General features: G+C 34.7%; 1 protein-coding gene across 2 annotated transcripts in view; it reads left to right on the top strand.

Moving 5' to 3' along the window:
* The window catches only part of LOC127660383 (pro-neuregulin-3, membrane-bound isoform), a 486,917-nt gene that overhangs the window by 390,443 nt on the left and 83,847 nt on the right, over positions 1–12,627 (top strand). For both annotated transcript variants that reach the window (XM_052150536.1, XM_052150535.1), the window contains exon 3: positions 11,171–11,244. In XM_052150536.1, coding sequence (XP_052006496.1) covers positions 11,171–11,244 — 74 coding nt within the window. The remainder of the gene's footprint in view (positions 1–11,170; positions 11,245–12,627) is intronic.

Raw genomic sequence — 12,627 nt, 5'->3', positions numbered from 1 at the left:
TCTTATGCAGTGTCCCAGATGTATTAGGTCAATCTATTATCACTGCGTTAAACATGATTGAAAACATTTCTAATTATAACACACTTTTGGCTGTAATTAGCATTGAATAAAACACTTTTCACATGGCTTTTCAGTTACATACAAGTATTTCTCCCCACTGCTGGACTTAATGTGTTGAGGCTTCATTTAACAACTATTGACATGAGACACTGAGTCAAAATTATTCTCGTTCGGCATTTGTGAGTGCATGTAAAATAACAGTTCAATGAAAATAAATTAAAGGAGGGGAAATGTTGTAACTCTAATGTATATTACAATATAATTTGCATACAAAATTTAAAAGTATGCTGAGCATGTTAAATCATTAGTATTTATTTATTTTACTATAAAGAATACATTTATATTCACATATTAGTTATATATTTATACTCACATAGAATTACTGTGACATTGTTTTATTTTTAAACAGTGAGCTCTGTGAATGTGTGTTTGGGGGTTGTAAGCCTAAAGCAGGTGTTTACATATTCTAGCGATCATGATCATGTTGTGCTCCAGAAGAGTCGGACTTGCAGCATCTGGTCTCATGTAGACTTGTGTTTACAGATATTTAACTAAACAGCAAAAATGTCTGGTCCTGGCTCCAGCTAATACAGTATATGCCAAGAAACACACACTTTCCAGGCAGACTGATCAAAACCCAATATACCTATGATCAAAAATGCTTTGAAGTTGAGTCAGCCAATCAGATTAAAGCTTTTCAGACTGAGAAAGCAGATGTGCCATCTGAGGCTAGGAGGAGGTCTCACATTTATCCAGTGATTAGTCAGTGACTTCATGATGTGCACAATCATTTTACATGTCTAAATACAGCTTGCTAACTGATTTTGATCTGTGCTGTGATCTTTAAGGCATATTTTAGGATAATTTGATAAAACTCATCTAACAAGTGGACCTCATTGTTTCTTCTGATCTGACAGCTTGAGTCAAAATATAATCCAATTAAATCCATCAAACGGGTACAGCAAAGTTACTCTTGGGTCAACACTCCAAACTAAGATTACTTTCATTAGTTCCTTGAGTATCACTGGAGATTAGAATCAACAAAAACCAGACTGATAACCTCCACTTGAAAAATGTGCGATGGAAGTGGGATTTTGCAAAGCACTACTTAAACTCAAATCCGATAAACAACGTCAGCAGATGGCAATACTAAAATGGTGAGATAAGAAGTCTGCTTATAAAGGTGTCTCAATGCTCTAGAGAAGGGAGGGTGATAAGCAGGGAAATGTAATGCTTTGCATATCAAGCTCTCATTGGCGTTTCATTTTGAGGGGAGGATCAACAGTCGCGTCACACTTGCTTCGGTCTGAGCCCTTGCATGTGTTCAGAGCTCAAATAAAAAGGAGATGCAACCTCTGTGTCTGTATTATTTGAAACGTTTTTCAACAGCTCTCAACTAGATCATATGCACTTTGTACGCAAACAATATCAGACTGATCTCATTGTAAATTCAGCAAAATGTTCTGCAACTGAAATCTGATTACTGAAATTCTGTTGGCAGGAACATTCGGTAGCAAAATGTAATTTCCCATGTGATGATAAACTTATGAATACTTCAGTGAAAACATGTGAAAGATAAACTCTATATCTATATCTATTTATTAAATGACAAGATGTTTCCATACAAAACAAATTGTTTCAGGATTTTATGGTATCTCCTCCATAGACTTCCATTCAAACAGAACAGCACCTGGTCTCCTAATGGTTGAATTAGCTAACCTAGTAGGCTCCCCCTGAGGGAGGGACTTGTCTTTTATCCTTGCACGATTTACACACATATACTCATTATGTGTCATGGTGCTGTATGACAGAAGAGCATACTGTAATTGTGGTACAGCTGAACTACCAGTAATTTAGATATTCAAGGCTAAACCATATGCAATGGGCCTATGACTTGAATAACCTACTAAAGTTCTGACCTTCAAGCTTTGAGATTCATTTTATAGTGATTCAGTGCTTATTTACTCTAGGTGTTCTAGATGCAGTATGCAGAAAATAAATAAGTAATAAAAAAGTGTGTTTACAGGAAGAGATAATAGATACATGGGTAACACTTTATAATAACTTTCATTAATAAATCATTAACACGAATTATACAATGCTTAACAGATCATTAGTTACTATATTTTCAAATAGTTAAAATAAATAAGATAATGCACTTATTAATGTTTTCTAATAAATTTCACTAACATAAACCAATGATCTGTTAAGCATTATGTAATGAAAATTCAAATACTTTCAAATGTTATTAAACTTTCCATCCTATATTGCCTTGCACTTTTTAATATCTACAGATTAATTTAACAAATGTTATATAATAATAAACAGATCATTTGTTTATATATATGTGAATGCTTACAAATGTAATTAAACTTTTTCATTACATTAACTTATGATCTATTGTGTTATGTAATGTTAGTTAAATTAATTAGTTATCAAGTGCATTATATATTTCTCACTATTTAAATATGCATTAACTATTTATTTGTTAAGCATTAAATATTACAGTAGAAGTCGTGTTGTGTTGTGAAACTGACAGCCATATGTTAGTACAGTCTCTCGTTCTAGCCAGACTGATCTCACAGTGAATTCGGAAACAGTAGGTTGACTTTTAATGAGTTAAACCTGGAATGAGCTTACCAAAATTCTTAGTACTGCCCCAGTGGCTGTAGCTGGAAGAGTTTTTAATATGTAAGGACACAACCCAGACCCTAAACCTAACCGTCAGTGAAGTAAAAATGTAATATTAGAGGTAAAATGGAACTTCCGAATAGTGCTTGTCACTAATTAAGCAAACATGATTACTTGCTGGTTTTAACAAGTGATGAGAACCTGGGTCTCCCACACAACACGCCACAGGAGAAGGTAATAACATCGGAACCGAAAATGTCTGAAGGGATATGCCGCTTGTCAGTAACTTGCCATAATGGGACCAATGTCAGGGTACTGGAAAATTACGAAGCAACATTCAGACTTCCCGTGTTATCATTTTGCTCATTCTCACAGCTGTACTCACAAAGTATTATATGGTATGGTATGGTATGGTATGGTATGGTATGGTATGGTATGGTTAAATTCAGTACAAACCAGTTGCATGTTAGAAAATAACTTGTTTTGAGCTTGTCTCCTCCACACAGTATAGATGTCAGAGTAATAGGAAATGTGTCACAAATTGTTTAGCTATTTGTGTTTATTCTATAATAAATTGTACGTTGCTGCATCTGTGTAGATTTGAGTAAAGCTGTTAAAAAGGCTAGATGAGTGTTTTCAGCTCAGTTGGATTCCACTGGTTCATCTTTGATTTATGTTGTGCAATAGTCATCTCATTTTATTCGCCCCTTGTCACATCTGTTGGCAACTGATGAAATTGCATGTTAAAAGTTAAAAGAACACCTGTCACAGGCTTTAAGTTGATGGCAACACAAGTGCACACACAGCTTGAGTCAAGCTGGTAGAAGAGGCTCTTACCCTCATTCAGGAAGCAAAGAGTGAATTAGTGTTCCTTCCATCTCCTCTCAAGTTTCAAAAAGAGGAGGGTCAGACAAAGGTGAACACAGCAGCATGACACAAGTTGAGCTATCTTTTATTTTCAGGTTTGCTAACACCAGAGTATAAATTATTTAAGATATTCCATCTGATTTGAAAGGGCAGAATGGGAGGTCAGCCAGAAAAGAAAGGAGTAAGAGGTCTCACAGTCTACATGCATTCATGTATACAAAATTACACTCAATAAAGTTGAGGCAAGACAGCATTCCTTGTTATTCACAAAGACCAATAGATGGTGTTTTCATGTTATGGCTTTTGCACCTGGTCCAATTAAGTTCAGATCACAAGCAAAGGAGCATGTAAATAATACATCAAAAACTAGCATACTGTGGGTTTGCTCAAATAGTAGATTAGGCCAGTTTGTCCTTATCGATGACAGTTTATGCACAATGATATGTGGTCAAAGAGGTCGTCACAATGTCAAGATTGAACATTTTAGCCCAAGGTAATAATAAACAATTCCAGATACATTTTTGAATGCATTTGATAAGTCAGAGAGGCTTTACTTTTCACTTGAACTTTGACTGTTTAACTTTTATCATTGGAAGGCAGTGCATATTCCAGGGTGGGCAACTAAGTTATTTCCCAATGTCAAAGACAGCAATGTGAAATCAGACCCACTCTTCACAGTGATAATAAGTGTCACTTATTATCACTGTGCCCTCTCACAGATCTCCTCATCCAATTCTGCAAATCTCAGCAGGTGAATGCTTATCTCAGTACTAACAATAATGGATTCTTTGGTTGTGTATGGCCAAGTTCATTGAATGATACAATGTGGATATGTGCTAATGATAGTTTGAAAAGAACAAATTGATGCAACATTTCTTTTTCTTTATTCTTCAGTGAAATTTTGGGGTCCAGGAAATGGCTTGATTCTATTAAACCTTTGAGTACCTTTTCACACCGCCCAAAATCGATTCGTTCTGCCTCTTTCTGTGTGCATGCTGAAAAGACTATGTGGCCGCAGGTATGATCATGGACAAAATGGTCAAAGGTTACAAGATGGAAATCCATAATTTCTCTTTTGTTTGAGGGCAGGAAATTGGCTTTCTCAAAATGTCAAATCTTCAATGTGAATCAATGCCCTCCCAGCGCTTTTAAAACATTTGGACGTGAGCCACTACATACAGTATTTTGAACAAACATTGTCTCACTTTCTGTCTCATTTAATTAAGTGTCTTTTCTTTACCTTTTGTATTCACCCTCTCCAAATATATATATAAAAACTTTTGTTTTGTTCAATTAAATCCCTCAATTAAAAGTAGGGCTGTTGATGTAACATGTTAATCTAGTGTGATTAATTGTATGTAAAATTCAGACAAATTAACCGACCTGTGCGTAAATTCTGTATGAAGGATCATTTAAACAATTCACACTTTTTGTACCACCTTGATGTTTTTGCAAATCTTTGGCAGTAAGGGACAGTCAGCGCTCCAGCTGCACAGGCAACACGCTTCATCAAACCAACCAGAGCAACAGACAGCACAGCCTTCCACAGAATATGCACTCTTGACAACAACAGAATGCAGTGTCCTTTTTTAATTTTTTAAACTAGATTTAACTTGACACAGTGTCCTAAAAAAACACAGCACTTATGACTTGAGATGCTAAAAACTAGTGAGATGCAACCACATGACCAAATGGAGGTGCTCCATAAGTGTCTGTCTACCACAAACAATATAAAATAGTGCAGACAATATAAGGCCAATAATAGGGTATATCATCAATGGTATGGAAATATAACAAACAGTATTTTGACTTTTATATTGTCTTAATGCATGTCTGCTGCCACAATAGATGTATATGGTCTAATGTATTCTAAATTGTAATTCATTGTGATTCAGTTAATTAATTGGCACGTGATGTTATTAGTTAGTTTAAAAATTGTAATCGATTGACATTCAGAAATGAAAATATATAAAATCCTTTTTAAAAGCTGTACCAAATGTTTATAAAATATATAAATTGCATACATACACACACACATACATATATATATATATATATATATATATATATATATATATATATATATATGTATATATTTTTTATATATATAATTTATATATTTTATATTTTTATTTATTTGTAATTTGTCCATAAGGTTTGTCCTGTTGCTCATAGAAACTGTCAGTATTGTCTTTGTTTTTAGTTTTGTTTTCATTTTTTTGTTGTTGTTTTTTTTAACTTAAAAACATTCAAAAAGAACTGCTGCCATGTTTAAAGGGATTATAATTTGCCTTTATTAGGAATAACATAGATTAATTCCAAAATGAATCCAAAATGTGCCCGAGCAACATCATAATATAATCCAGTGAAAGCTTTTCATGAGATATTGATGAGAAACTTCTCATGATCAGGCTACTTTCATTGGTATTTAAATATATTGTTTCGATATGGCTGTTTGTTATGTTTTCCTGATATGTTTTATGTAACATTTTGAACTTCATAAATGGGTTCACATGTTTTTTACTTTTTTTTTTTTAGTTCTGATCATTAACGGTGCATAGCTTAATATGCATGTTCTTCTCACATTCTGTAAGAAACTGACAGCTGGAGGCTTGGTATTTATATTTATCTGTGCCTGTAAAGCTGCCTCTTCTGAGTTAGAATGATCTACACTTCCTTCCAGCACCCCCCTCCCTCATTTGTTCCTGCTAATTAATGACTGTGGTGCTAATTAAAAGCCAGGCAACACTCAGCACTGTACATTCTGGGTCCTTGAGAAATATTAACATTACCATTTGCAGGTCCCAGAGAATAATTAATATTTTCCAAGGAAAATTAAAGGGTTGGGGGAAAGGGTTTTGTTAAAAGAAATCCACATAAATCATACTCTATATATTATGCATCCACAATATTCCTACATGGGTCCCATGCAATTTGCTGGCGATGTGTGCAGAACTTCCGGTTACACGAAAACGTACTATTATGTTATGTAATAATGAAGCATTAAAAATGACAGAAACTTGAAAACAAATGAAAACAGAATTACAGCGAGGCGATTTGCTATGATAATGGGTGGAAGGATGATGGCCAAATATCACATAAAAAGCATTGTAGTTCATTTTTTAAGTCTTTGTATATCAAATGTAAGATTAGGCTGACCTGAAATGCTCCGAAACCTATCATTGGTACACATCTGTAAAGTTGGACATGTTTTGAGACCTGTAGATAATATAGTTTATTTGAAAGCAGATTTTGAGTCTAGGCAGAACCTGAAGAGTTTGTTCTATCAAGTTTGTTTACTTTCTGCAGAGACAGGAGAGGTCAAGACAGCAGGATGCTCATGTTTTGCAGGGATTAGAGCTGATACACTTATGCTGCTGTTGTTGTTTGGATAAAATAAAATGAAGATTTGGGAGATGACTGCATTGTAGGCTCAATCTAGCTTTATAATCATTAATTTGCATAGACTCAACATCATAATTCTAGCATAAACCTAAATGAAATGTTTTAGTGTTGACAGAATGATTGATCCTTTTGATAGATTGAATTTAGTGTTCTTGTGTAAGAAATAATGATGCATTAGTGGACACACAGTGAACTGTTCCATACAAAACAACCCACATGCATTACAAATAAATACATTTATTTGGACATACATTATAAACATTGTACAAATAAGTTCACTGTTCTCTGTAAAGCAACTTTAAAACAATATTATGAATAGCACTATACAAATAAATTTAAGTGATACTGAATTAATGTCCACGTTATTTTACAAATCACCCTTTCCCATTAAGGAAAGACATCCTGCAAAGACCCTCAAAAGAAAGTGTAGGGAAGGAAAAATGCAGGACAGATGGAAATCATATTGCAATTCATTTTAATTGTCAAACAACTACTGTACGTCACATAAATAATTATAGTCTCCCAGTGTATAATTCATACATTGAGCAATACTGTAATGAATTAGGGAAGTCAGGAGAAGGTAGACGGGAGGTGAGGATCCAGACGCGGCTTTATTCACAAGTAAATAATAACCATACAAAACAGGAACAAAATAAAAGGTCCACAATGGGAAAAAGGAAACTAAAACACGGGAGAACAGAGAGGGGCAAAAACATCCACAAGGACAAGGAAACCTCGAACGAACAAGAGGATGACAGGAGCAGCAAACATGAACAAAACATCAACATTCAACAACAATCGACAATGACTGAACAAAGAACCAGGTTTAAATACAGGAGGGAACAAACAAGGGAATGAGGGACACCTGGAGGAAACAATCAGGGAAGGAGAAGCAATCAGGGGACCATCAATAATAAAAAGAAACTACAACAACCAAACAGGAAACAGGAACTAAACTAAACTTCAAAATAACAGCACAAAAACAAAAGACAACAGTGAACATGACAGAATAAAATAAACTACAAAGGACTACAAAAACCAAAACAGGAAACAGGAACTAAACTAAACCTCAACATAAAAGCACAAAACAAAAGACAACAGTGAACATGACAAATACACAGTTGAAAACATTGTCACTACTCATTAATTTTTATACTGAGTTATAATGTCACTTCAAACATGTGAAGTATTTGCAAAGGCCAGTGAGGAATAGAAATGAACATACTCTAAATCTTTCTAATGAACTTCTCCACTTTTGACTTCTTGTCAGTCAAAGAGCACACAAACACATTATTCTGTGGCTTTTCCAAACAGATGTTCAAAAGCCAATTCTTATGAAGGCAGCCGATGGAAGGCAAAGCATCTGGGACAGGAGCACTGTAATTTTGCGATTGGTTTCTGATCATAACACTGAAGTTATAGTCAAAATTGTTTGGGACAGTAAATAAAAGTACTCATTGTCCGAGACATTTTCAAAAACATCTTACAACCTTTAAAAAGCAAGAATCTAACCGCAGTCAGCAGTGATCGGCTACACTAAACGCCAACCCACTGCACTTCCGCTAGCCAACCAGAAACTCCGCCCACCTAGCGAAATACAGTGGACTCACTGGAAATATTGTAGATAGGCTTATATTATCCTGGAGAAATGCACGATTCTACACAGGGGGTACTGTAACATGACAAGACCCCATGGGGAAAAGAGAAGATGCAAGTGCATTAGATATAAAATGCTGTACTGCTCAAACATAGCATTGTCAGTCATAAGACATGTTTGCATGACCTATGTACTGTGTAAAGCACACAGTAGCCCATTTGTGGTGCACATTTGATTACAGACCAACAGTACTCTGTAGCTCTTTGTGTGCAATTAGTGTATAGTCTTTACATTTTTACAGCCACACATATGGCAGTACATTCAATTAGTTTGAGTATGCTATTCATGTCTCCTATTAATAAAGAATGAGGGATTATAATTTTTAACATCAGATTTAAAGTTTGAACAAGTGTGCCAACAATACTTTGTCTGTGTTGACATTTATATAAGCAATGGGCATCATTTACAAAACACAAGCTGAGCATAGTTATGTGTAAATTGTGAAATCATCCTTGTGTAAATTGCCACATGCAAACATTTACATAAGAATGGTTTTATGAACAGGAATTCATTCTTCTCCTGTTTCATGAATGAGGCCCAACATTAGAACCGTAAGCTTAGGGGTTCGGTTTTTGACTTGGAAAGGGAAATTTCTAAAATTATTCAAATGTATTCAAAATTATGCAGTTTCATCAGATTTTTCTGTTCTGAGATGAACACAATGAAAAACATGAGCAGGTTTTGTACCTTTACTAGGCTCCACCACAAATTCTTTCTTCTGACCCAAAAGGAAAAACTGTTCCATGAACATATAAACATATTAATTGTAATAATGTTTCAAATGTATAGATTCTGAATCTTTTATAAAAGCAAAATAATAATAATAAAAAAACAAAACAAGAAAAGAAAAGAAAAGAAAAGAAAAGACAAAAATAAACATTTAATTGACTTCACTAGCTCCAGGCTGGCTAAATGTAGTGAAATTTCAAATGGTCATTATTAATAATTCAGGAAAAGCTGCCAAGCCAGACAAATTATTATTTTTTTATGCATGGAATATACTGTATACAATTGAAACAGTATTGAGTTGCTCATAAGAATGTTTTTTTTTTTTTTTTCTGATGAGATTAATCCATAAAAGTTATGTGCAGTACTTGTCCTCTGTAAAAGGAATAAAATGTTCAGTACATCCAACATAGTCTTGTGTTATCTGTTGAGGCTCATGTGCATGGCATATGCATATGCTCTGTTGGTACTCTGCCATTTAGAGACAGGGACATTTCTATTTGTCACATTGCTCTCCTGACTCAACCAGCTGAAAGCGGTATTAGCTTCCAGTGTCTTTGGAAAGTCAAGAAGTTAGAGAGAAATGAGGATAAATTGATGACAGGATGGAGAGAGAGAGAGAGGGAAAGAGCAAGACAGGCAGAAAGACATGGGCAGTTACAGAGTGAAAGAGCAAAGAGCTGGGCTGAGAGGGACATATTTCATATGTAAAAAGACAGGCATTTCATTTCCATATTTAGTGAAGACTGCGAGGTCTTATTCAAACAGTCAGGCCTGTGCTGAGGCAGAAAATCAGCAAACACACTGTGCCAATGTATTCCAAATCAGTCTACTGCTATCTGCAACAGATGCATGATATGGCAAGTTTGGATTTCCCATTTGATTACAACATAGTCCTTTAACATGTTGCACTTTGATTGGCTTATCCACATTTTGGAGATTCATTACTATGAGATGCAAAGACAATACGGCTGGCATCTGGTGCTGGCTTATTTAGGCTGTTGATTGCTGCTTCGAGGAAGCCATCACCACTGTGCTCATATTCTCAGGCAGAAGATTTGTTTTTTGTTTTTTGGAACCAATTCCTAACATTCTAGGAATGTCCTTTATAGGTTTTATTTTTATATCCTTAATGTTCCCAAAAACTTCTGAACCAAAAATTGTCGGCTGAGACATTTACAAGGGATGAGTGTAATTATCGTTAATACTTTTGACACTTTATCTGTTTTTTTTTTTTTTTTTTTGTTTTTTCCTTTTAACTAGTGATATTTTTTTATTTAACATGAAAACGAGTGTTTAGCATAAGCAGCAAAGGTAAAAAAATTAACTGTGTTAGCAAATATTTGTTAAGGATAAGAACTACTTTGCTTCCACTTCCCTCATAACACACACACAGAAATACAGAAAGACATATACTTTAATAATGCTTGCTTACCAGATAATGACAGAGACAGAAACATCATCTGCAGTTATTTTTACAATAAATAATGAAGCTAAATGTGACATTTATCATTATTGGATTGTGTAACATTTATTAAAAGTTTATTTGATTATGATTATATTGATTATGTCCTGTAATTGCTGTTAATAAAGGCCTTTTAAACTTTTTTTAAAAAGATAAGTGAATAATGTGAAATGGCAATGATTACCCATTTTATTCACATAAATTGCAAAAACAAAATTTGGTATTTATTAGAGGTAATGCTATTGGCAAAATTGGGTTTGGTAGTATTATGTATTGGTTTGAAAAGAATATATATAATAATATCTATATACTGTGCGTTGCTTCGAATAAAAGCATCTATCTTTTTTTTTTCAAATCAGGTGTAAAGAGGGTTTCCAGGGTATTCGCTGTCACCAGTTCCTGCCCAAGACTGACTCCATTCTGTCTGACCCAAGTGAGTGTCAATGCGTGAATTATATAAACACAGACACAATCTTTTTCTAAACTTGCATGTCCAAATGCATGTAAATGTCTTAAACAACAATTTTGAAATTGTTTTGAAATGAGTCTACAGGCCCAATGATGTGTATAGAGGCATGGCTATATTACTCTATATTATAGTCTCTATCACAAATAAATGCTTAATCATAGTGGTCCATAATGCATTTATGCAGTCATTTGCCAATAAAAACAAGGCTTTGCTGCTTTCTGTCTTACAGACACTGTTGTCATAGTAACCTTGTCATTACCAAAGTGTCATAACATTTGCAGATTTTCCTGACAGGAACCGATTTAAAAAAATTTCCTCCCACTCAGCTAATGGCTGCATATCGACACTCCTTTACCAAACTTTTATGTTTCTTTTCTGAATGATTTATGCCATTTTATTTAATCAGGCACTGACTTTGTGTGTGTGGTTGCATGCATACATTTACATTGTGGTTGTTTGTTCAAAGGTTGTGATAGCATGTTGTCTGCAGTAAGTAAGCCCACATGATAAGTCACAAATAGTATATGATTATGAGAGGCTTTGTTTGTTGACCTTCTCATTCTCATACCAAACAGATCTATACTAGATTCATCTTTCCCAAATGTAATTTCATATTATCAGTAATGCCAATTTAACAGGTTTGTTTTGTACAATTGATAAATAAATAAAATAAATAAAAGCATATTTTCATCAGTCATCTCAGGCCCAGCTGCTACAGGCAACCAATCAAGATCAGGCAGCATAGAATGAGTAAGTAGCCGTTCAAACAGGACATGCTCAACAACAGCTGATGGGGCACAGTGGAATGAAACAAAACATAAGATGCTACTTTTAACCCTTTAAGCTCTGAAGGTGTTTTTAAAGATTTAAATGTTTCAGTGGTATAAGCGAAATTAAAGGGGACCTATTATGCTAAATTTACTTTTACTTGGTGTTTGTACATAAATGTGAGTCTGCAGTTTGTACACAACCACCCAAGAATGTTAAAACTCCACCCTTATATTTCTATTAATCAAAAACAGTGTGCCAAAATGAATGGTTTTCATTTCTGCTCTAAAGTGACATCACGTTAGAGCAGGCCTCGGCCACGACTGGTGATGGACTCCACCCTATTATCATAGATCCTCCACTCTGGAGCAGCTACAGTGAGAAGAATAATATCTCTGCTTTGTAAGCGTCATAAGTGTTCTGTTGTTGGCTGTAAAAGTAAACATGAGAGTCTTCATGTACTCCCGGCATCAGAGCCACTGAAGATGCAGTGGACAAGTTTTGTTTTAGAAGAAAATGTGCCCCAAAACATACAAAATGGAAAAAATATTTTAAATATTTTACTGTCAGTTAACATTC

This window comes from Xyrauchen texanus, chromosome 20 (assembly GCF_025860055.1).
Source record: "Xyrauchen texanus isolate HMW12.3.18 chromosome 20, RBS_HiC_50CHRs, whole genome shotgun sequence".
NCBI lineage: Eukaryota > Metazoa > Chordata > Actinopteri > Cypriniformes > Catostomidae > Xyrauchen > Xyrauchen texanus.
This window is presented reverse-complemented; position numbering and strand designations above follow the sequence as displayed.